The sequence below is a fragment of the Peromyscus eremicus genome, chromosome 1 (assembly GCF_949786415.1).
Source record: "Peromyscus eremicus chromosome 1, PerEre_H2_v1, whole genome shotgun sequence".
NCBI lineage: Eukaryota > Metazoa > Chordata > Mammalia > Rodentia > Cricetidae > Peromyscus > Peromyscus eremicus.
Window position 1 is genome coordinate 169,997,824 of NC_081416.1, and position 24,726 is coordinate 170,022,549.

General features: G+C 54.6%; 3 protein-coding genes across 3 annotated transcripts in view; 2 read left to right on the plus strand and 1 right to left on the minus strand.

Annotated features, from left to right (window-relative positions):
• Nucleotides 1-185: 185 nt before the first annotated feature.
• On the minus strand, nucleotides 186-4,193 carry Znf296 (zinc finger protein 296). The gene is made up of 3 exons (XM_059280500.1): nucleotides 3,159-4,193; nucleotides 2,680-2,823; nucleotides 186-1,162 (listed from the first exon to the last, which is right to left on the minus strand). The coding sequence occupies exons 1-3, from the start codon at nucleotides 3,415-3,417 to the stop codon at nucleotides 186-188; spliced, it is 1,380 nt and encodes a 459-aa protein (XP_059136483.1). The 5' UTR covers nucleotides 3,418-4,193.
• A 4,090-nt stretch (nucleotides 4,194-8,283) lies between these two features.
• Gemin7 (gem nuclear organelle associated protein 7) lies at nucleotides 8,284-11,448 on the plus strand. The gene is made up of 2 exons (XM_059253534.1): nucleotides 8,284-8,378; nucleotides 10,602-11,448. Exon 2 carries the CDS (start codon nucleotides 10,610-10,612, stop codon nucleotides 11,006-11,008), a length of 399 nt encoding a protein of 132 aa, XP_059109517.1. The 5' UTR covers nucleotides 8,284-8,378; nucleotides 10,602-10,609; the 3' UTR covers nucleotides 11,009-11,448.
• Nucleotides 11,449-14,047: 2,599 nt separating this feature from the next.
• Nucleotides 14,048-24,726, plus strand: part of Ppp1r37 (protein phosphatase 1 regulatory subunit 37) — a 34,418-nt gene continuing 23,739 nt past the window's right edge. The window contains exon 1 of the mRNA XM_059280659.1: nucleotides 14,048-14,871. Within this exon, the coding sequence (XP_059136642.1) occupies nucleotides 14,658-14,871 (214 nt within the window). The 5' untranslated portion in view covers nucleotides 14,048-14,657. The remainder of the gene's footprint in view (nucleotides 14,872-24,726) is intronic.

Sequence of the window (24,726 nt, forward strand, 5' to 3'; positions counted from 1 at the left end):
TGTGCCAGTCCTCCAGTGCCCAGGGCACTCACCCCCACTCCAAACCGGTCTGTCCAGCCAGCCACACTCTGGAGGGGGAGCCTCCCACCTCAGACACCCCAAGAAAGCGAGAGTCCAGGCACATGAATAAATAGAAGATGGTTTATTCACACAAAAGGAAGGCTAAGGAGGTGACAGAACTGCTCTCAGGCCATCTCTGGGTGGCTCTGCCACAGGTGCTTGTCCAGTGTGGCCCGTAGGCCAAATGGCACACAGCAGTGTGGGCACTCATAGCGGGTGCTGCCGGGCCCCAGACCATGCATGCGGCGGTGGCGGTTGAGCTTGCTGCTTTGGGCACAGGCATAAGGACACTGGTCACAGGCGTAGGGCCGCTCCCCAGTGTGTTTACGCCGGTGTACTACCAGGTTGCTGCTGTTGGCAAAGTACCTCCCGCAGAACTCACAGCTGCTCCCAGGCCTGCGGCTCTTGCCGGTCGACTTGGGGGTCTTCCTGGTTGTTGTCTTCTCACTCTTTACAGGGTCAGTCCTTTGTGCTTTGCCCACAGTCAACTTTGGTCCCCAGTCAACAACACCTGGGCCTGCTTGAGCTCCACTGCCAGGGGCCCCGGGTTCCTGGATTCCTGCTGTGGCTGCAGCTCCAGCCTTCTCCACCTCCTCGAGTGGGAGGGTGCTGGCTGGAACAGCTGCGTGGTCAGCTGGCTCTGGAGGGGCTGCCGGGGAGACACCCCTGCTGGTGGCAGGGGTGCAGGGGCTCCCGGATGTCTGCTGCTTGTGGGTCTTCTTGTGTCTGTTGAGCTTGCTGCTCTGAGCACAGGCGTAGGGACACTGGTCACAGGCGTAGGGCCGCTCACCAGTGTGGGAACGCATATGGACCTTGAGGTTGCTGAAGGAGCTGAGGGTCTTCTTGCACACCAGGCAGGTGGGGCTTCGCCGGGCAGCACTGCTCACTGGGGGGGGCTTATCCTCAACTGGTGCTACCACTGCCACTGCCGATACGGCCGCAGCTACCTCAGCCAGGCCCAGCAGTGGGGACTCCGGGGTCTCCGATTCGGTCTGGTAGATGGATAGCCCATGATCCCACTGGGCATGGCGTAGCAGCTTCCAGGCTTCACTGAACTGTCTGCCACATCGCAGGCAACTCAGAGTCTTCAGCTCCTTGGATTCTGGAAAGGGGAGGAAGGGGCAGAAAATCAGTGCTGGCTTCAACTGAAGAGGGCCTGCTGTTCCAGAGAAAGGGGAGGTCAGCAAGGCACTGGAGAATCGGACAGGGGCAGAGCTTACCACGAAACCTCAGAGCTGGGGCCTGGCACAGGCAGGCCAGGCAGGTCTGCTAGTGTCTGGATTCCAAGTGTGACATTTTCTCTAGACCCATGGCACAACTACAGGACACTTCCCAGAGCTGCCAAACCCCAGACAGTCCAGGCCAAAGCCAAGCAGAAACCAACCCATCCAACTCAAGACCCTTCCTCCAGCTGTGTGATCCTGGACAAGACATCTGCCCATGCCTCAGTTTCCCGAGCTGATAGAGTATGGGAATCTGAGGGGCCCCTTCCAGGCTTGTGACCTCAAATAGGGAACAGCTGATAGTTTTGGTCCCTATAAGCCCTCAAACATGAGATGAGCCTCAGATACCAAAATACCCACAGCTGAGCCAGGAGTGGTGGCCCACACCTTTAATCCCCAGCAATGGGAAGGCAGAGGCAGGCAGATCTCTTGAGTTGGAGGCCAGCCTGGTCTACATAGAGTTCCAGGACAGCCAAGGCTATTTAAAGACCCTGTCTCAAAACAACGAAAAAAAGTACCCACAACTGACTATCCAGGCCTGCAATACCAGTAATACCAGCTACCTAGGCAAGGATGAACCCCCGTCTAAAATGTTAAACCCAGCAGTGACTCTCCAGACACTGCCTACTAGTCAGTCCTGGAGTGCCCAGTTACTCAGGTTAAATCCATCTCAGCCCCTCCCTCAACTAAAGCTGATTGAACTATAGACCCACCCTGGCCCAGCCCTAAATATAATTCTATTTCCCAAGTCCCAACAGGAGCACCACATGAGCTGAGGGCTGGGAATTCAAGTTCCGATCAAGTCCCTAAATCCTGTAGCCAACAAGAGTTCACTCCATGCACCAGTTTTAATTCCTCCATATACGAGTATCCAGCACCCCAACCAGGGGCTTCCCAGCACTCAGCCGGGAGATCCCAGCAAAGGAACACGCCAGAAGCCCGGTTCCCTGTCTGAACTGTCTGATTAGAAAGATCCAAACACAGTAGGGGTGATAAGATCCGTTCCTGCGGGCCTCCAGCCCTCTCCCTGAGGCCACTGTCCCCACCTCCTCCATGTCCCTCTACTAACAACCCTGGTCCAGCCACCTGGCCAGTTATTTCTGTCCGTGGGGAAGGAGAAGTGAAACTAAATTGAGGGTGTATGGCAAAACCCCGGGCCAGTCTTCTGGGCTTGGCCACACCTTGTGGGTGGCCTTCCTCCGCTACCCAGCCCCCGCCCTACCTCTAGTCCCTGCCCTAGGACAGGCAAGCCAAGGCCACGCCTAAGTTCTACCCTAAGGGGGGAAAGGGGAAGTAATGTTGTTCGGTGCCCCATCTGTCCACCTTAGCTCCCTCTCCGCAAGGCAGGAAGCCCAACCCTGGATCAGAGGTGGTCACTACCCTCGGAATTACTTACCTGAAATGGGGCCGACGCCTTGGAGGAGCTGACAGCCCAGTTTCTTGTGGTCCATGAAAGAGATGATGGCCTCTAATGGGAAAGTCTGCAGGCAGCGGCCGCAGGTCAACAGATCTGGGTGCTTGTCGGTCCAGGGCTGGCGGTCTGCAGGGAGGAAGCGGGTGGTGAGCGGTGGGGTGGGGCCCGGCTAGGACTGAGGGTTCCAAGGAGGAGAGGGGAAACCCGGAGGTCAGAGGCGAAGGCTGGGGAGGCCAGGCCGTCCCGGGGCCATCCCCAGGGGAGAGGCACCCACCGGAGGGTCCCGGTGCACGCAGGAGCGAGGGCTGGGGACGCCAGACCGGTTCCGGGGCAGAGAGGCACCAGCAGAGGGTCCCGGTACACGCAGGGGCGAGGGCTGGGGACGCCAGGCGGGCCCCGGAGCAGAGAGGCATCCACCCCGAGGGTCCCGATGCGCACAGGGCCGAAGACCGGGCACTCACCGGAAGGTTCGGGGCTCAGCGGTATCCACGGGGCACACGGGCTGCGTGCGCCGAGGGGGCGCGGGTCGGTGCCGAGGCAACGCTCGGCACCGAGGAGCCTCGGCATGTACACGTCCTTCGGGGACCAGAGCCCCCGGGCCAAGGCCCCCGCGTCGTGCTCTGGCTTCACATCAATGACGAGCTCGGGCGTCTCCATGTCGTCTTTGTCGGGCTCCGGGTCTACACGGCGCGGCACGCAGCCGGCCTTGCGGCGGGACATGGGGCGATGGCGCAGGAGCAGACAACCCGCTCGGCGGCCGGACGCTCAGGTGAGTGGCCTGCGGAGACCCGCGCCGAACTTTTTACACGTGCTGGCCCTGCGGTGGCTCCGCCCATCAGGGGCGGGGTCTTGCGAGGCCAGTCGCCGCGGCCAAACCCGACCTCCTGGCCGGCTTCCCCGGGATGAGTGCGCAAACTGTGCCACTGGAGTCGATTTCACCCAGGAAAGTGGAAGGAATTGTTCCCAAACCCACCATAGCGCTGGTGATACCCGAGGCTCGGGATGTCGCGCCTCCTACCCAAAGGGAGAAGTGGTGGGCATCTCTTACAAGACGGGAAGTATTCTAAGAAAATTTCGCCCTTTAAACCTTCATCTTTTACTTTTCTTTTCTTTTTTAATTTTAATTTTTTTTGTATTTTTCTCTAAGACAGGTCTCAAGACAGATCTCTAAGATAAGCTGACCCCGAACTGGCTAAGTAACAAGTAACGGATGATGGCTTTGCCCTTTTGATCTGGCCTCCACCTCTCCAGCGCTGGTTTTACAGGGGTACATCGCTACACCCATTTTATGTGGTGCTGGACATCGAACCCAGAACTTGCATTCTAGGCAAGCACCCTACCCACTGGGCTACGTCTCCAGACTTTGCCACCCCATTTCTTGAGCACCTACAGTACCAGCAGTGAAAGAAACCATTTCATAATACTTATAATATGGAGATGGGGGGCGCAGCGAGAGGGAGCGGGACACCACAGATGACTGTATAATATGGACCCTACCTCCAATCCACCACTACCCCCGTGCCTTCTGGTAATCCCAGCTACCCAGGAGGCTGAGAATCACAAAGTCAAGGCCAGCTGGGCTGTTCCATAGTATATGGAGTGCCGTGTGTGCTGATAAGTGAGGCAGAAATCAAGCTGGAAAGGGGGCAGGGTTACCCTCCTCCCCCAAAAAAAGGGCTTCAGTTTTCTCCCTTGTACCAGGACTGAGCAAGCAGGGCAGAATGGAGACTTGGGCGCGCAGTGGTAGCTTTTGCAAATCGGCAATCTCAGCATATGAAATGTGGAAGCAGGTTCAGCAGTCCAAAGCCCCCAAAGCCCGTTTCAGTCAGCTACATAGGGAGTTTGAGACTAGTCTGGGCTGCATGAGACCCTGCCAAAAAATAAATAAAATTTTTAAATTTCTATTTATTTTTCTTTGGTTTTTCAAGACAGGGTTTCTCTGTGTAGTCCTGACTGTCCTAGAACTCACTTTGTAGACCAGGCTAGCCTCGAACTCACTGAGATCTGCCTGCCTCTGGCTCCTGAGTGCTGGGATTAAAGTTGTGCACCACCACTGCCCCGGTTTAAAAAAAATTTTTTTTAAAGCTGGTTTTTGGTGGTGGTACACTCTGTAACCCCAGTGCTCCACTCCAGAATCAGAGGCAGGAGGATTGCCCAAGAGTTCCAGGCCAACTGGGATACCACCTAGGGAGATCTTGTCTCAGTAAATAAATGTGAAGATCTGAGATTTGTGAGGGAGCACTCAGGGCTAAGGGGAGTGGGGCAGGAACATGGGGGTGGGGGCACACCCAGAAGGCTCTTCTGGTGACTTCTCCTGGTACCAGGGGCCTGGAGGGTTTGAGGCTAAACGGAATGATAACCATGTACCTCTGCCTTCTTCCAAGTCCCAGGCTACCCATTCAAACCAAATAAATGGCCAGCAGCCCTCTCTGCCTCTCTCTGAAATTTCCCTCAGATAAGAATTTTCTCTGCGCACTGTTGGAGGTGGCATCCACACCCTGACTGCCCCCGCCTCAATCATTTATGAGTTTCTCTTTTCTTCCCGGCACCCACCACAGCCTCACAGTAGGAGAACTGCTTGTTGACTGTCCCGTCTGTCCATCCATCCGTCTGTCGCCCCCACCCCCCATCCCGCCAACCACCCACCCACCCAAGCTCCTGTAGGTTAGGGCCACCACGTAGTGTCCTGCTGAGTGAATTCAGAGGCTGAGCTCCGGAGTCCCTCATATTGTTATTCAGGCATGGACTCAAGTGAACTCCTGAAGGCCCAGGGCCTCCTGGGCTAGCTATGTAAAGTACCCACACCCTGCTGAAGGCCTTGCAAATCACTCCGATGACCTCCATCTGTTCCCAATTCCCTTTCAGCCTCAGTTCCCTAAACTCCTGAAAGAATTAGGAGATGCTGGACCTAGAGAGTCATCAAAGGTGGCTTTTAGTTCACGAGACAGGGTTTCTTCCTGTAGCCCTGGCTGTCCTGGAGCTCGCTCTGTATTCCTGGCTGGCCTAGAACGCAGAGATCAGCCTGCTTCTGGCTCCTGAGTCCTGGGATTAAAGGTGTGTGCCACAATGCCTGGCCCAAAGGTGGATTTTTAAATGGACTTTTAAAAATCATTAAATCAACTTGTTTATTGTTAATCTATTTTTTAAATGTATCTGTTTATCCCCAACCCCACCCCCACCCCCAGAGAGCTCTGTGTTTGCATATGCTGCAGCATGCAAGTCGGGGGAGGTCACAGAACAATTTTCAGGAGTCAGGTTTCTCCTTCCTTCCACTGTGTGGGTCTAGGGAATTGAACTCATGGCCTTAGGTTTGGCAGCAAGCTCTCTAATTCACCAGTGCTTCCTTCCTTCCTTCCTTCTTTCCTTTCCTTTCCTTTTTTTTTTTTTTTTTTTTTTTTTTTGAGAGGTGTGAGGGTTAGGGTGGGTTTGCTGTCGTTGGTTTTTTGTTTGTTTGTTTTTGTTTTTGAGACAAGATCTCTCTGTAGCCCTGGCGGTCCGAAGATTCGCTCTGTAGACCAGGCTGGCCTGGAACTCACAGGGATCCACCTGCCTCTGCCTCTGGAGTGCTGGGATTAAAGGCGTGCACCATCATGCCTGACATTTTCCTCCTTCCCTTCTTTCCCTCATTTTCTCTCTCCCAAGAGGGCCCCAAATTCACACAATTCTCCTCCCTCTGCAGACGCCCAATTTGATCACTGAGTTTTAAACCCTTTAACTTGCTGACATTATACCCATTGCCCTTATTGTCTCCTGTTCTGGGGATGGAAGAGACCGGAACACAGAGCCCAGTGCTCTATCACTGAATGATATGCCCAGCCCCATGTCCTTCACCCTTTGTCTTTGGTAACAGGGGGCCATGCTCTGTAGCACAGGCTAGCCTTCAACCTGAAACCGGCTTGCTTTAGTCTCACCAAGTACCAGGTACAATTGTAGCTTTTTTTTCTTATGCTAAGGATGGAACCTAGGGTCTTGTCATGCTAAGTAAGCCAAACTGAGCCTTGTCCCCAGTCTTGGAAAGATCTTGATTTATTTTACTTTTATTTTATTTTATTTATTTTATTTTATTTTTTATTTTTTTTTTTTTTTGAGAAAGAGTTTCTCTGTGTAACAGTCCTCGCTGTTCTGGATCTTGGTCTGTAGACCAGGCTGGCCTCAGTCTCACAGATCCACCTGCCTCTGCCTCCTGTGTGCTGGGATTAAAGTTGTGCGCCACTACTGCCCCGCAATCTTGGTTTGTCTATTCACTCACCTTTAGCCTATTTTACTCCCCTAAAACAAAAGAGAATGCAGGTTTTGAGAGAGCAAGATTGGAGTGTCCAGTTCCTAAATAGAGCGTCCATTCTTTCATTACTTTTTCTCAGTGAGATAGGACTCTCGAGTCTGGTTTGGAAATCCTCTGCCTTGGCCTCCCTGGTAACTAGAACAGGGACGTACCCCAGCACCTAGCTTCTACTTTCATGATTCAGTCAACAAATTTGTGGGGGGCACCACTCTTTCCAGGGATTTTTGCAGAGCACCTGTGTACCAGGCAGTAAGGGGAAAGCCACAGTCCTCCCTTTGCCTAAGTGGAACTCTGTGGGCATAAAATCAATTCTATCTGGGCTGATCAGTGAGGTTCCACATTTTCACATTGCCCCATGCAGGGCCTCAGTTATTTTTTGAGACAGGGTTTCTCTGTGTAACAGCCCTGGCTGTCCTGGATCTCACTCTGTAGGCCAGGCTGGCCTCGAATTCACAGAGATCCGCCTGCCTCTGCCTCCCAAGTGCTGGGATCAAAGGCGTGCGCCACCACCGCCTGGCAGTTTTTCTTACCTTGTAACCTAGGGTTGCAGGAAGGGCTAAAGGACAAAATGACCGCTATCCATCCAAGTTGCAGCACACTGTAAACCCTCTTCTTGGTATGTGAAGGCTGAGAGAATAATGGGGTGGGGGCAGCTTCCTCCTAGAGGGGAGGGGTGGGGATAGGGGTACTTTCCAAGTGGCTGAGAGAAAATTGTTGTCTCTATGCCTTGGCTTCTTTTTTTCCTTTTCATTTCTGCCCGAACTTGCCGCCGCCTTCTCCTTTTCTTTCCTTCTTTTTTTCCTTCCTTCCTTTTTTTTTGGGAGGTGACACTCGCTTGCTGTATTTATTTGTTTGTTTTTGCACAGACTGATCTTGAACTTTTGAAATCTTCCCGCCTCTGGCTCCCAAGTGCTGAGATTACAGCCGTGAGGCCCTATGAGGCACTACTCGTTTCTCCTTCTCTCCTTCCTTCCTTCCTTCCTTTTCTTTTCTTCCCCCTTTTTCAGACAAGGCCTTAACTCTGCAACCCAGGCTGTTTGGCCTGGAACTTTGACAATCCTGCCTCACCTCCTGAGAGCGCTGGGGATGCCAAGCCTGGGAGCCACCATGCCCGACTTTCTGAGGCTCAGTTTCGTGCTCCTCCCTAAAGTGGGCATCTCAGACGTCCCTAACTCGCAGGCTGGCAGAGCTCAGCGCCGGTCTGGCGACCCACAAGTGGCCATCGAGCACGTGGGGGAAGCGGCGGCGCGGGCGGAACCCAGGCGCGCGGGGCTCGGTGCCCACCCGGACCCGTGTGGCGACTGCGCTGGCGGAACCCAGGCGCTCCGGGCTAGGTGCCTGGCGGGACCTGTGCGGCAGCGGCGCGGGCGGAAGTGGGGCCCCTGCCCCGACGACCTGGGTGAGTACGCAGTGGCCTTGGGCCGTCCGCCCTGTCAGCCACCTGCGGTGGGATTGGAGCTGCGGGGAGGGGACGACCTTAGGGAGACTGTGATCCGACGACGACGGGCGGGGTGGGAGGTGGCCGCCCTGGGGCGGGAGGACGCGCTTAGAATTTGAAAAGGAGGACGCTTGGCGGCTGGCAGGAACTGAAAGGAAACTGACCTGCCCACAGGCGCCGGGGAGAGAACAGCTCCTGCCCTCCGGCTGCTTATTCTCTGAAACGGCACCATTTGTCGAATTTGCATGGGGACGCGGGCGGGGTGGGGGGACGGGAGTGGACAGTTATCTCATGGTGCGTGTGGACGAACACGTACCTGTCTCCTAGCCTGGAAGCTCAGCCAATTGCTATCCTGATAACTTCAGGTGGACCGAATGCCCTCCAAGAGGATCCATTACTCTTTAACTTTTTTTTTTCTTTCTTTTCTTTTTCTGAGACTAGGAGACTGGCTGGTCTTGAACTCACTGTGTGGCCCAGGATAACTTTGAATTTTCCGCCCCACCTTTCACCTGCCAAGTACTGGGGATTACAGGCCTGCTTACCACAAACAATTTATGCTAAACTGGCGATAGAACCCCACTTTATGCTTGCTGTACAAGTACTCTACCAATTGAGTTTATCTCCAGCCTTCCCCGCCCCCATCCCTGTCCTCTTCCCTTGTAATTCAGGCTGCTTGTAGCAGAGACTGGCCTTGGTCAGTTCCCAGTCTCCATTGCCGGAGTGCTGGAATTTCAGGTGTTGGCCACCACGCCTAGCTCTGCTCTCCTTGAGGCCCCAAGGAAAGCTGGGTAAACTGTTGCCTCTTCACTGACCAAAGCCATGGGCTTTGGGCTAACAGATTAGCCCAGGCATTGGGATGGATGGGTTTTAACCTCTGGGCAGGGAACCTGTGGATCAAAGGCTCTGAGGTCAGGCCAGCAGGGAAGGTGGGTAATTCTAGCTGTTCTTGCCTTCTAGACACTAGAACGCACTCTTCCTCACTTTTCTCAAAACTTTTTGTTGCTTTTTTTTTTTTTTCTTTTTTTTTGGTTTTTCGAGATAGGGTTTCTCTGTGTAGCTTTGCACCTTTCCTGGAACTCTGTAGCCCAGGCTGGCCTTGAGCTCACAGAGATCCGCCTGCCTCTGCCTCCCGAGTGCTGGGATTAATATTAAGTCAGTTTTGTTTCTTAAATCAAAAGTCCCACATTGTCTCCAGAACGTCCAGGGCCCACTGTGTGTTGACAGAAACGGCTGAGGAGAAAGCTCCTGCTCCTCCTGGCTGCCTTTCTCTGACATCTGACAGACCTAGCGAAGTAACATCTAGCCTCATTTCTGCAGCACGATGGCTCAGTGGGTAAAGGTGCTCGCCACCAGGCTGACGTGCTTCATGTGGTCCTCTCCCTGGCACCCATGTTCTCCTCGACCTCACATGTGCAGCACCACGACACACAAATAAAAACATTCAGAAACTAAAAAACCAAGACCCTGCAAACTCTTAAAAACTTCTTGACAGGGTTTCTTTAAGCCCAGGCTGCTTTCACTCACTAGTTGCAGTGTGTAACTATTGCTCTGGATCATTCTGGATCTGGCTGGCAGTGAGGCTAGACTGGAGAGGCTGGAATCTCAGAGGGACTCTTCTTAATGGCAGTTGCTTATCCCCAGAATCATATAAAGCTGTGATAGAAGTAGACAAAAGGGGCTGGGGATGCAGTTCAGTTAGTAGAGCTGGCCTGTCACTGCAGGAGGCCCTGAATTCCATCCCTAGCACGTCCGAAACTGAATGTGGTGAAGCAAGCCTGTAATCCTGGCACATGGGAGGTCGGGGTAGGAGGGTCAGAAGTTCAAGGTCATCCCTGGCTACACAGAGGTCAAGGCCAGTGTGCGCTAGGGACCCTGTCTCACAAAGGAAAAAAAAAAAGACCAAAACAACAACAAAACAGGTCAAAAGAGTCCCATATGGTGTCACACACCTGTCCAGCACCGAGGAGATAGGGTGCCTGTATGTTCAGGGTCAGCCTGAGCTACACAGCAAGACACCATCTCTAAAGCCTTCTAACCACAACAGACAGAATTCCCTCCCTGGGGTGGGGGTGTGGGGTTGGCACAGGTTTGGAACAGGAGAGCTACAGTGTGGCGGTGAGACCCTGGCCTGTTCTCTATTGGAGCTGTGTGTGTGGCTTTAACCCCCTCTACATTCTCCCTTAGCCTGGGCCATGCAGACCCGGCTGACCATTCCTGTGCCTGTACCAGTCCTCCGCCTCCCTCGGGGCCCCGACGGCTTCACCCGAGGCTTTGCCCCTGATGCACGCAGGACCCTCCTGAGGCCAGAAGTCCCAGAAGCTGAAGAAGGTCATAGTCAAGACCCCCCAGAGTTGCGGGAACAGCGGGCCCGAGCCACTCTCCGCGAGCGCTACCTCCGAAGCCTCCTAGCCATGGTGGGGCACCCTGTGAGCTTCACGATGCATGAAGGTGTGCATGTGACTGCCCAGTTTGGAGCCACAGACCTGGATGTAGCCAACTTCTACGTGTCCCAGCTGCAGACTCCCATAGGCGTGCAGGCCGAAGCCCTGCTTCGATGTAATGACATCATCTCCTATTCCTTCAAGCCGTAAGACTGTCTGGTGTCTCCCCTGTAGGTACTGCCATAGTAGCCCAGGCCTCCAGCTGGTCCCTGGGCCGCAGAGCTCTCCACACCTTCTTAGACTTCTGAATCAAGCTCCAAGGAACTCTGGCTTTGAACTCGGGGAAACCCCAAACCCGAGACCTCCCAGTGCTGTGTGCTGACCACCCCAGCTCTAAGAGGCTGGCTGGGAAGATGGTAAACTCAAGACCAGCCCATAGGACAGTGGGAGATCACAACAGACATTCTCGATCTCATTTATTAAAAGGAATGTTCTACCTCATGAAACTGAACTTCACAGAAATAGGACCCCGAGGCTAGTCCCTGAAGGCTGGGGTGTGGAGGGGTTCCAAGACAAACAGCTGAGGTGGGCACTGACGCGCTTGTAAAGTTGAGCCTCCTGCCCAAGAAACAATCGTCCAAGGAAATCTGGCTCTTGTTTCTTTCTTTCTTTTTTTTTTTTTTTGGTTTTTTGAGACAGGGTTTCTGTGTAGCCCTGGTTGTCCTGGATCTCGCTCTGTAGATCAGGCTGGCCTTGAACTCAGAGATCCACCTGCCTCTGCCTCCTGAGTGTTGGGATTAAAGGCGTGCGCCACCACCGCCTGGCTCGTGTTTCTTTTAAATTTCATCATATGTTCCTGGTGTTTTGCCTACATGGATGTCTGTGTGCCACATGCATGCAGTGCCGGCTGAGGCCAGAAGGGGGCGCTAGGTTCAACGGAACTGGAGTTAGGGACAGCTGGGAGCCACGGATGGATGCTGGGAATTGAATCTTCTGCAAGACCAGCCAGTGCTCTTAACTGCTGAGCTATCTTTCCCTCCCACCCCCAATCTTTCTTAAAGACAGAATCTGGCTATGTTGCCTAAACTGGCTTGTAATTCACAATCTTCCTGTCTCAGTCTCCCAAGTGCTGGGATTTTAGGTCAGGCTGCCACACTTGACTTTTCTGTTTATCCTTTTAGCTGTGCCCCGTGGAGGATGGTGCCATATTGAACATTTTTGTTTTGTTTTAAATTTTAAACATTTAGGTGCTTCGTGAGTATGGGTGCCTGTGGAGGTCAGATGAGGGTGTTCACTCAGCAGGAGCTGGGGTTACCAACGCTTGTGAGCTGCTAGACATCACCCGAGAACGGAATTCAGGCCCTGTGGAACAGAGTAGCAAGTGCTCTTAACTTCTGAGCTGTTTTTCCTGGAGTAGTGTTTGAAAGTTAGTGGGTTAAGGAGAGGTGGGTTGGGGACGGGTGGGAGGGGGACAGGGGGGGGGGAGACAGGGGTTGGTATGTAAAATGAAAAAAAAATTAAATTAAAAATAAAGTTAGTAGGGTAGCCAGCAATGGTAGCGCACGCCTTTAATTCCAGCACTCAGGAGGCAGAGGCAGATGGATCTGAGTTTGAGGCTAGCCTGGGATACACGTAGATCAAGTTCCAGGGCAGCCAGGGTTACATAGAGAAACCCTATCTCAAATCACTGCCCCCCCTCCCCACCCCCAATGTAGTAACATTTGGCAATTGCTGCCCCCCCCCCAAAAAAAAAGTATGGCAGTTATCTCAGGCGAGAACCTCTGGGGCTAAGCTGTGATGGGGAGCGGTCCAGCTAAAACTAGGGGATTGCACCGCTCCTGGTTCCCTCCCCAGACGGCTGGTGTTCTCTGGACAAGAGATCGGTCATCAAGTTTATTTTGAGGTAGGCAAGGATGGCCTTTTAGCAGGAAGAGGCCTTCCCTTCCCTTCCCGGGTTGTGTATCTCGGGCTCTGGGTGATGGGGCCCACTGCAGCCAGCAGCAGATTTGATTTCCCAGGGCAGGGGACAGGGAAGTGGTGGTGGTGTTCACACGTCGCTGTGTGACAGAGCGGCACACTGGCAGTTAGCATGAAGCTTCACCTCCTCCCTCGGTTTGCTCCAGCCTCCCGGTGGTACAGCCTGTGTGTGTCTGTCACCTGTTTCAGTCCCTTGTCCCTAGAAATCTTTCAGTAGATGGTATCCAAAAGCAGTTCCTAGCTGGGCATACAGGCACAAGCCTGTAATCCACAGGGGCGGAGAAGCACAAGGAGCCAGAGTTGAGGACAGCCCTCCCTGCATAGCACGTCTGAGGGTAACCTGGGTTATGTGAGAACCTGTCAACAAGCAAAGACAAGCTAATGCTTTTTAGTTTAAGTTCAAGTAAATGAAGAGTGCACTAATTACAGGGGCTTTTGGTACTTCTCAGGCTCCGAAGTGCCGCCACCCACAACCGTGAACAGGAAAGCGTTACCTTTAGCAGTAGCCTCAGCTGCCATCCCTCAGTTCACAGTGACGCCTCCTACCAGTACCTGCCTACCTCTCTAGTTGTCTTGGCAACGTTGTACTCGCCCCTCCCTGAGTCCCCTCTGTGGTTTCAGTCCCTTGAGCTCGGGCCTGGTCGGTGATGGACTGGGAAGGCGAAGCGAAAGTACTGAGCCGAATCCTGAGCTATGGAACCGATTCCTTGGGGGCGTGGCTTCCGGCCGCTCGGGTTGGGTCAGCTGACTCATCTCTTTCCTCTGGAACGTCTTCCAGTTTTGTATTGTTTTAAAATCAGGTTCTTGAATACCCCCCTCCAGACTCGTTTGTTTTAATATTGTGATTTACGTTTGATACGAGTCTGACCAGACACAATGAAACCGAAGTCTGCAAATGGAAAGCAAGGGGGCAGAGATCTCATCTGTCGGCTTCCGTCACTTGTATTCAGCTCGGCTCTCACGGCCCTCCAACGCCTCCAGCCCTTTACCCGGCTCCCAGCACTTGGCTTAACCCCGCCAGGGTCTTACTCTATAGCGCCTGTTGATCTGAAGCTCCCTAGGTAATGCAGCCTGGCCTCGAACTCGCAACCTCCTGCTTCAGCGTCTCCAAGGCTAGGATGACAACAGGCGTGCTGCTACCGTGCCCAGCAGGCAGTTGTTTTATTTTTTAATCAATGTCTCTGATCCTTTGTTTGTATTTTCAATTTTTCTTGCGGATGCGTGTGTGGAGATCAGAGGACAGTTTTGTGGAGGCGGTTCTTGCCTTCCACTTTTACATGGGTCTCGGGTATCGAACTCAGATAGCTTTAACAGCGGACAGCCGTTTCGCAGGCCCTGGTGATTCGATTTCTGTCGAATTCATTCCCGAATTACTTGGGATCCTGACGAATGTGCGGGAGCCTGAGTGTTGACAGCTGGGTTGAAAGAGGGGCGGCGGAGCCTCGCGCATGCGCGCTGCTCCGGGAGACGGCGTCCATCTGGCCCCGCCCCTAGTGTTCTGCAGTTCTGGCTCTGCAGATTCGTCGCTCACGTTTCTCTTTCCCGTAGACCCCACTTCTCTTTGTTCCTGTCTTCGTGTCGCTCTCGAAACGATTCTTCCAGAACAAAAGCTTGAATCGGTGTTGCGCTTTTCTCGGTACGCAGCGGGCGCCTCGGCCTGTGACGAAAGTGTGGCTGCGGACGAGCAGGTACCCGCGGAGCTAGGCAGAGGCGCGTTGGGGCTCCCGGCGGCGGCGACGACGACGACGAACGGAGCGGACGGAGGCGGCGCCTGAGGCCGCGGCGAAGCCCATGCCCCGGAACGGCGGGCGGGCCCGGAGAGACGAGTCCGGGGCCCGGGGCATGTCCCCGGGGCCCCCGTGAGGAGGAGGAGGCGGCGGCGATGGAGATCCCGCCGCAGGAGGCTCCGCCCGGGCCGGGCGCGGACGCCGAGGCGGACGCGGACGCCGAGGAGGCCCCAGCCGAAGCCGGGTCTCCTAGCGCGGCCTCGTCCCCGGCCGACGGGCGCCTCAAGGCTGCAGCCAAACGCGTCACCTTCCCGTCGGACGAGGACATCGTGTCCGGAGCGGTGGAGCCCAAAGACCCCTGGAGACACGGTAGCTACGGCGAGGGTAGCGCGCGGGGACGGGGCAGGTGGGACCGCCACGGCGCCGACCAGCACGGAGGTGGCGCGCGGTAAATGGCCCCTCTTGGTGACCCGAGACGGCGGTGCCTGGGTTAGAGCTGGGGCCGGGGAGGGAGAGTTGGGAAGATGCAAAGGATCGGGTTCTCGAACCCTGACCGTCTGGGACTTTGGGAGTACGTCCAGCGTTAGAGGGAGAGCCGGTTCCACAGTACTGGGGAAAAGGTAAGTAAGTGTCTGGGTCCACGGCGTGGCGAGAGTGAAGCTGCAGGTCTGCACACCTCCAGGCAAAGGGTGGCTATGGCCATTGCTCTCCTGGCTGGAAGGAGGAAGGGGAATAAACCCAGACTGCGTAGAGAGAGAAGTCGGTTAAACCCTCGGACTGGGAAAAGAGGGTCAGAGGCGGTAGGCAGAGAAGCATAGGACGTGGTGTCCAGTTCACTTGTGGGCGAGGAATTCCACAGCTAAGTTCAGCAGCGGAAGAACGTAGAGCCTTCTTTTGGCAGGGTCTTCCTGGAGCAGGACTTAGGGTTTTTACCTATTCGGGCGTCTCTGGTCCACAGAAGGTGAAAGCCAGGTGGCCTGTATGTTGGGAGATGGGAAGATCTGTGAGTCTGGGCCTCTTGGAGAAGGTTGGTGGGGGTGGTGGAACCAACAGGGCACTTGGAGGAGTGCATTGGCTTCAATGGCCAGGGCAGGTGAAAAGTTGCTGGGGAGAGGGACACAGGTGGACCCCGTTTCTGTGCTGAAAAATTGTTTTGCCGGGGTGGATCCTGTGAAGCGAGGGCGCCCGCTGGCCGTGTTCTTTAGAAGCTAACCTGCTTGTCCCGGAACAGACAGACACTATTGCCAGGCTGTGGGCAGCAGAATGGGCAGCTGGTGGCTTTGATGTGTGTGGGGACTGGGAACTTGGTTGCAGGAAATGATACACTGGGAGCCCTCCATAAATGCCAGTTTGACTAGTAATTATCAAAGAGGCCAAGGTTAATTTAGCCTGGGCCTGGGGAGCCAGCCAGGGGCCGGGTGGTCTGTTTGGGGTTCTGAACTTCTGGGAACTGGTGCTGAGGACAGGGAGAGTCAGTTGGGCCCTGCAGCAGCCTGGTGTCCATTGTGGAGAGATCAGAGCAGGAAGGGGAGAGGTGGAGCAGTGTGGCTCTTCAGAAGTGGTTAAGAAACCCAGTGTGGCTGTATGCAGCTGTGAACCCAGCAGAAGCTGAGGCTGGAGGCAGTCGCCTTCTAGGAGGGCTTGAGCTGCATGGCGAAACTGTTTCCCTATAAGAAAGCAAAAGGAAAAAAGGAAGGAAGGGCAGCTGGATCAAATTCTGTCTTCTCATTTACTCTCTCAGCCTCTGCAGAGAGGTTACCTAGCTCCCCTGAGCCCCAGCCCCGCTCCCTAAAGTGAGAGGCAGGAGCAGTGGCCTAGGTTTACTGGAGACTGAGTGAAGTCACACATGAACAGTGCCTGGTGAGGTCCAGCCCTCCTAAATCTGTGATGATGACCAAGGCAGCCTTGAGGCCTGGAGAGAGGTTGCTCTTTGCATGGGGCCACAATGGACTGTGTCAGGGCCTTCCAGAATGAGGGTTCAGATGGTGGGCTTGGAGGTGTGGGCACTTGGAGAGTTGGGCGTAGTTCTGGGCAAAGCTTCTGGCCCACAGTTTTCCTGGAAAGGCCAAGCCTTTTATTGTGTTTTTGAATTACAGTTTTTGAGACTATCTTACAGCACAGGCTATGTGTAGCTAAGGGGACTTTCACCTCCTGAGCCTCCTGCCTCCATCTCCTGAATGATGGGATTACAGGTAGGTGCTGACACTCATTTTATGCGGGGCTGGGGATGGAGCTCAGGGCTTCCTTAATGCTAGGCAAGCACCCTACTTGTAGCCTCTCTCTAGTTTTTTGTTTGTTTGTTTTGTTTTTGAGGCAGGATAGAATTTGGTAGTAGAGGCTGTCCTGGAGCTCACTGTATAGTCCAGGCTGGCCTCAAATGCATAACAGCCCTGCATCAGCCTTGTCTCTGAGACCGAGGATGACAGGCCCATGTCACGCCCTGCAAGCTTGGCAGTTGAGAAAGCTTTTCCCTCCTGCCTCTGGTCTCTTTGTCTCCAAATGGAGGTGCTAATTTTTTAGTTGTAAGCATTAAACAAGACAGCTCTTGTAAATTCCTGTCCCATAAAGCAGCTAATTGGATTGCTCCTGGTGAGGGTGACAGCACAGGTGGTGATGTCTCCCAGACCAGGAAGGCTGCCATTCCCCCAGCTTCCAGAGACAGCAGGGACTACTCAGGGCTCACTTTTGGAGGAGAGGGTAGAGAGGCAGCCGTGACTGCTGACTGGGAATAAGCTTGAAGACTTGGCATCCACAGGGGAAGGAACGTGAAGGTGGCCAGTCTGGACAGAGATTTGCAGAGCCATCAAGCACCTAGGGGCAGGTGCCTAGGAGGACAGCAGGGTTGTCCATGCCTGGGACCGAAGGGATGGGAAGCGTGATGGGCTCAGAAGGTTGGTGAGAGCCCAGTTGAGAGACAAGGGTCTCTGAGGGGCTGCAGATGGTGTCTTAGAGTTGGTCTCTGGTTCCTGTATAACGGGGGTGGGTGGGGGATGGGTGGGTGGTGGTGGGGGTGTATAGAATTTAAGCCATGGACTTGTGGAAAAGTGATGACCCCAAACAGTGCCCCAAGTGACAGGCATTGGAGGGTCTGAATTGAGAGACTCAGTTGTCTCAGATCCATTCTTCTCAGGGAGACAGATGGGAGAGCTGACTGGGCCTGGGGGTGTTGGGAAGTAAAGGAAGCCTGAGGCAGGGGAGCAGCTCGGAAGGAGTCTGCCAGCACCAGCTCCCACTCAGCCTCATTCGAGGGGTGTGCTAGCTGGGGGTAGGGATGGGGTTTGTTTGGGGGCCCCTTGACGTGAGCTGATCTAAGGACCCATCTGTTTTCTCCTTGGTGCCCCCAACAGGAATGGGAGCTGACTCTTGTCTTTTAGTCCCACTTCCCCAGCCCCACCTGAAGCCCTGTCGCAGTGGGACCAGCCTGAGAGGGAGGTTTCGGGGGCTCTGGTAGTGTGTGCTGTGCCTGCTCTGTGGCTTCCTCTCTAAAGCAGGGCCGGTGGGCTTAACCCTGTGGTAAGCCAGCCAGGAGGATGTCTGGAAGGATGGGGTGGCCTTGGCTTGGGAGCTGGAGCCAGGTGTGGGGGTGGGAAGTGCGACTTGGGGAATGGGGAGGTGGTGGAAGTCGTGAGTGGAAGAGGCATATTGGGCATGTGGGTACTGGGAGAGAGGCTGGCCAGGCCTCCTCTGCTGAGAGGCAGCCCTTGGGTCCTAGCTTATCCCGGGAACCAGTAGCCCTTCCAGACTAAACCACAAGAAAGTGCCCAGCTGTCCTCAGCAGGCCCTGCTAGACTCCGGGCTTTCAGGCTTGTGAGAAGGACTTGTGATCCAGGCACAGGACACCGTTGAGACTGCCTGCCCTGCCGTCCCCACCCTGCAGCCCTGACAGCGGCATATGGCCAGCTGTCATGCAGTCCTGGCGCTGCCCACCAGGAGACTTCTCCTGAAGCTCCATGTGCCCGTCCCTAGCCAGCTGGGATCCAGGGGAGAGGCTGGTGGGGCCGTAGCCATGCTGAGCACAGCCATACTGTTTATTCTCTCTGCACTCTACTCCTGGAACTGGTTTGACGGGTAGAAGCACATCTCTTCTGTCTGGGAGCGCTGTGACAACAACACATGGGGAGTAGGGCAGGGCCACGGCCCTCCATCTGGGTGGGGAGTGCAGCTAGGTGACGTGGGACCCACAGTCTACATCTGCTGCTGTCACCCCTCCTCGCCCTGCCCGCAGTCTGCCTTTCAGCCCTGTACTCTCCACTTCCCCAGTGCTTGCCACTGACCACCGTCCACTTCCCTTCAGACCCCCTCCTCAAGACAGTGCCCTTACTCTGGGGTAGGTCTTGGCCTCCAGGCCCAGTCCTGTCTATGGGCACGTTGCTCAATCTCTCGGAGTAAATTAAGTCGAGGGTGTGGGGGGCACTAACGTGAGTGGCTGTCGGGGTACCAGGTCCCAGACCAGGAACATTGCCGGCCTGTCCACAAGCCTGCTGAAGACTTGGGGCCGGTTGCTGCCCCGGTCACAAGCCTGCTGCTGCTGCTCTCTGGCCTATGGACCCAGGTGGTGCCAGCTTCTTAACCCTTCGGTTCTTGTTTGTTTGTTTTCTTTTGTTGTTTAGACAGGCTTTCTCTGTGCAGCCCTGGCTATCCTGGATCTCACTCTGTAGACCAGGCTGGCCTCAAACTCACAGAGATCTGCCTGCTTCTGCCTCCAGGATGCTGGGATTAAAGGTGTAGTCCACCACCGCCTCTCCCTAACTGTCAGTTCTTGATATGTGTTCCCATGCTAGCCCCACTTAAAGGTGAAACAGGTCACTGCTTTGATTCCAGTCTGGTTCTGAGTACAAATGTGCCCTATGGTGGCACTTGGGAGGAAGTTCTGGAGCACTTAATCCGGTTTGTGCCAGGATAGGGCTCTTTGTCCAAGGTGCCAGGCAGGTGTTGGCAGCACTCCTGAGCCCCACTGAAGCACTCAGAGCTGGCACTGGGCACAGCCCCTGAGCAGACAGTGCCTCCAGGGCATTGCTCCAAAAGGATTAAGATCTGGGAGCCACAGGCCTGGGCTGGACCTGCTGCAGGCCTCAGGGGCGGCTTGGTTTTGCGCAACAGACCTTCCCAGGCTGTTCTGCCCTGGGTTTAGCTCTCCTGTGCTCTGCCCTTCCGAGCAGTCTGCAGGCTAGCAGGGTGACCTTGGGAGCGCTGACATGTCTGACCCAGGTGACAGAAGGAACTCAGGTGATAGCAGTGACCTTCTGCAGTAGAGCATGGGGCTGGGGCTGTAGGAACTGTTTTCCGTGTGACCTCAGTGCTCACGGGTCCCTGCTCTCCATGACAGGGTGCCCACAGTGTGTTAGCCTTCCTTCAGTCACACAGCTCCCCAGTGGCTAGGCATCTGGCGGTGAGGACTAGAGGCACTGAGAGGTGAAGTGACTCACCTGCCTTTGGCTGGCACTCAGACCCAGGTGGTCCCCCGCTCCTAGAGCCTGTTCTTGTGTCCCTTGTCCTGTCTGCAGGACCAAAGGCAAGCGCATTTAGGCCAGGAGGCAGTGTCACTTCCTCTAAACCAGAGGGGACAGTTGTGGCCTTGCAGGGCTGTAGCAGGAATAAGAAACAGTAAAAGGCCCTTGACTTCTGGCACTCGGGGAAGCTGGCTCTGGATGGCTTCAAAGTCCCAAGAGGGTTGGGCTGCTGCTCTGCCTCTGCTAGTGGCTTGTCCCCACCCTTGGCCCACAGGACGTACTTTTACAGTGCTGTACATACTCTTGTTGCACAAGTGTCTTGGTGGCAGTCACCCCTGCCTGGTCCGTTCAGGTGCTAGTTGCTGGGAAGAAGATGACAGGAGATCCCAGAGGCCTGGGGTGGGGGTCGGGATGGGACAGGACAGGGACGTCTGCTAAGAAGTTCTCGGAGTCAGCTTGGTATGGAGCAGCTGCAGGTGTGTGGGGACTAATGACACAGTCAGCTAGACAGACGTGTGCAAGGACAGGAAAAACCCTGGGAGGCTATGGGCGAGGCTGCGTGAAACACCCTAGTAAACGGAAGATGGGGGGCGCAGGGGTGTGTGTGTGTGTGTTTATATATACAAATGGTTTTATTTTATTTATTTATTTATTTTTTTTTTTTGTGACAGGGTCTCTCTGTGTAGCCCTGGCTGTCCTGGAACTCGATTTGTAGACCAGGCTGGCCTCATACTTACAGACATCCACCCGCCTTTGTCTTTTCAGTGCTGGGATTAAAGGTGTGCAGTGCTATACCTGCCCTCTTGTGTTTGAGGCATGCTGTTGTTGTAGCCCAGGCGGAGCTCAGGCTCACTGTGAACCTGCCTCATCCTCCAGTGCCACCATGTCTGGGATTTTGTGTTTTTATTGAAATTCCTGAATTCTAGGAAGTACTCCTCTTCCAAGCTGCTTCCTCAGCCAGCAATAATCAGCTCTGATCAGAGCCATTACTGGTGAGGTGACTAGTGTACGTCCACCTCCAGGATCTCTGTGGCTCTCCTGTCTCTTCCATTCCTTCATTCTTGATCTCCAGTACAGCCCACCGAAGCCTGGGCTTTAGAATACTACCATATGACCTCTTCAAGTAACTCCATGCTCCCTTCAGGTTATTTATAACCCTGTGTAATATTGATATCTTGTCACTCATTAAATCCAGAAAATTTCTTTTTTCATTTCTGCTTTTTTTTTGAGACAGGGTTTCTCTGTGTAACGACCCTGGCTGTTCTGGAACTTGTTTTATAGGCCAAGCTGGCCTCGAACTCACAGAGATCCACCTTCCTCTGCCTCCCAAGTTCGAGTGCTGGGATTAAAGGCATGCACCACTACCACCTTGCCAGAAAAGTTCTGGTTCAAGGATCCCTAGTAGGAAAATATGGAGTTTGTGGGGGGAGGGGGCGCTCCTGCATCTGAAAAATATCAATAGCACCAGAGGTAGCATGGGACCCAATGACCATCACTCTGTTGTGGCCATAGCATGTGAGCTTCTTCCCTCAGGAGCTGATTTGTTTGTGGGCTGAGGATGACATTGATCTGTACTAGAACAAACAATCATGCTGTAGGGACTAAGTGTGGCCACCTGTCAGCTTGTGTGGCTCCGTTTCTGAAAGTGAAATGACAAGATCTTTGCCTCCCCTTGCTGTGAGGAAAGCAGGTGATTTGTGGTCAGGTGCAGTCTGCCTGAGGGTGACGTCAGCTCCTCCACACCCAGGCTGCATGACCTTGGACAGGTACTCTTGTGCCTCTGTTTCTCTGGTTGGCAGAGAGTCTTGGAGTTTTCTGTCAAATTGGGAGGGAGGAGGGCAGGAAGCTGGCAAAGGGAAGCATGCAGCTGGGCACAGCCCACAAGTGCTGTGGGTGCCCTTCTGTGGGGTGGCTCATAGTGCCTTTAGATGCCACTGTAGGTCCAGGTCTGTCCCTCTGAGGGCTGCATGTGCATAGGCAGTTGGTGTGGGTGGTGGTGTGGAGAGCCCCCAGGCCAAGGAAGGAACTCTGAGGCTGGTGCCAGAGTCCTTAGAGAGGTGTACAGGTCTTGGCTGTGTCCCCCATTGGGAAAGCCCCTTGCAGGCCAGTGCCGCCCGCCGCCGAGACTCTAGCCCGTCATAGTTCTCGGCCTCCGTCACGGGCAGGGCTGAGCGATGGTGGTGGCACACAGTCAGCCTCACACGCTGTCTTCACCTCCCTTCCTTTCTAGGCAGCCGCACGCACTGTTGCCTGAAGCTGGGGGTGGCACTGGGAAGTGTCTCTGCCGCTGCTAGCTGTGCTCATGTGACTAGTGCGGCACCCTCTCCCTTCCCAGCAGGAGCCTGCTGGCTGCTGATTCCAGCAGGGATGGCCTCCCTGCTTGGTCTGGGTGGGGCCCCACCTGCAAGCTGCAGCTGGAGACCCGAGGGCTCAGGCTTGTAGCCATCTCACACCCACCCTCCCTTCTTCCTTTCAGTCTCAGAGGCTCAGCTGTCCGTCAGCCTTGCAGTCACAGGGCTCCTGTCTGGACTGTCTCCCCCTTCCCTGTGCTGTGCAGAGGACCACTGGGACTGGTTCCCCAGAGAGGAGAAGGGAGGAGCTAGGGAAGGCGGGCCTCCAGAATATGCAAGCAAGCCTCCAAAGCTCTGGGTGGCTTTTCCATGGTGGTATGGTGATGATGGTGGTGAAGGTATCGTAGTGGTGGTGGTGTTTGGAGAGCAAGGAGGACACTTAAAGCTCCCTTTTACTCACCCCTTACCAGGTTTTGGCTCTGTGTTACTGACTTAGGTTGTCTTCACAGTAGCAGGAAGAGGGGTATGGACTCAATGGGGGTGCCAGGGCCACGCAGCCCTCAGGGGAGGGGCTAGCTCTCCAGGAGGATTCTGACACTTTGCCCTGTTGTGGGTGTCTCTAGAGTTACAGGATGAAGCCCACACCATGCCCAGCCTCTAGCCCACCCCACTGTAGCCTGCCCGGGCATCAGCTGTTTTTATAAAATAATCACTCAGAGGTTTAATATTAATGACAAACTGTTTGGTCTATGGCTCAGGCTTATTGCTAGCTAGCTCTGACATCTTAAATTAATCCATTTCTATTAATCTATATTTTGCCACATGGCCGTGGCATTACCTGTCTGCTGGCATCTTGTTCTTTGGGTGGCTAGATGGTGTCTGCTTTGACTCCACTCTTCTTCATCCTATATCTTGGCTTGGATTTCTTGCTTGGCTATAACCTGTCTTGCCATAGGCCAAAGCAGCTTCTTTATTAACCAATGGTAGCAACACATTCACAGCGTACAGAAAGAGCATCCCATAGTACCCCACCATCCCTCAGACTGAGGTGCCCCTTGCTGATCCTCCTGCTCATCGTCCCAGTTGACCCAGAAGGCACCACCTCCCTTGCATCCCCAGACAGAGCCCTGCCCTCCCCTTCCACAGGGGGTCTTGTATCCTAAGCTGGCCTTGAACTTTTAGCAGTCCTCCTGCTTTAGCATCTGTGCTAGGATTGTAGGTGTCTGGCCACACTTGGTCCTTCCAAGTATAGGTTTGTTTCTAAGGTAGAGTCCTGTAGTCCTGGGGGGTCTCAAACTTTAGAAAGTAACTTGAGGATGGCCTTGAACTCCCATTCCTCTTGTCTCTCCGCCACAATGATGGGATTATAGACTGTTACCACCATACTTAGCCCTTCTTTTATTTTTGAGACAGTCTAAGTGTAGCCCAGGCTGGCCTGGAATCCAGATCCTCTTGCCTGAGGCTCCCAAGTGCTGGGACTCGAGGTGTGCGCCTGGAGGTGGGCTTTGTCCCCGTCTCTCTCTGTCTGTCCGTCTTTGGCCTACCATCCTGTGTGCAGTGTAGGAGCTAGTTGTGCTCCCAGCCTGCACCCCGGCCCGGAGATGGGAAAGCAGCCGCCTCTTCTCCCCTTTACTTCAGACCACACTTCGACCCCTTACTGAAGCTCAGGGTCTGGTAGGACCCGTCTCTGCCTCCCTTCCTGAGGCCACTGAGCTCACCTGGCCCTGTACCACCAGCTTCCTTTTAAGGCTTGAGCGTGCAGAAGTGCCCCACAATGCACCTGTCTGGATTAGTAGCCCTGTGTACACATCTGAACATAACCAACAGGCATCTTCTCTCAGCTCTTTGCAGATCTGCTGATGTGCTCTCCTGCCTGAGACGGGTCAGAAGGCCAGAGGGTGTTTTTTCTGGTCCTACTGTTTCTCCAAAGTCCACACCACGTGGCACCATGCGTGGCTTCAGCCAGAACTTGCTAGAGCAGTGGGGGAAGGACGTGGTGTGTGGTGCTAAACAGCAGGATGGGTCAAGAAAAGCCTGTAGACAGGACCCCCGCCCAGCCTTTTGTGGCATCTCACCGTGCTGCTGGGAATGCACTTCAGAACTGAGGAGCCAAGACGCAGGCCACCTGCTCTTAATTTGCCGTGTGTTGGAGGCAAGGTTGTCCACTGCAACAAAGTAGTGTTCAAGGCCCTTTGCCGGTGTGTGTGGTTCCAGTCCTTCCCTAGGAGGAGGGTCTGGAACTCAACCTTCGTCTGCCCACCTGTGGGGCAGACATCAGCTCTACTGCCCTCCAGCAGCACTCAAGGTGGCACTGCCCAGCTCCCAGCCTCTTTCCCTCCAACCCTGGCCTGTAAGTCCCTCTCCAAGCACCTCCCCTTCACCTCAGTGACCATTCCCCCAGGGCCTGAATGCCCACCTGTGGAGATCCCTGTGCTGGCTCCCCTGCGTACACAGCTCTGGGGCCAGAGCCAAGCTCCAACACT

What these genes read in the sequence shown, in the direction of transcription:
- Znf296 (XM_059280500.1), bottom strand. Translation starts at nt 3,417, where the DNA reads ATGTCCCGCCGCAAGGCCGGCTGCGTGCCGCGCCGTGTAGACCCGGAG. An exon ending in GCTGAGCCCCGAACCTTCCG is followed by an intron (nt 2,824 to 3,158) that starts GTGAGTGCCCGG and finishes TCCTCCCTGCAG; the next exon opens with ACCGCCAGCCCTGGACCGAC. An exon ending in AGGCGTCGGCCCCATTTCAG is followed by an intron (nt 1,163 to 2,679) that starts GTAAGTAATTCC and finishes TCCCCTTTCCAG; the next exon opens with AATCCAAGGAGCTGAAGACT.
- Gemin7 (XM_059253534.1), top strand. Translation starts at nt 10,610, where the DNA reads ATGCAGACCCGGCTGACCATTCCTGTGCCTGTACCAGTCCTCCGCCTC.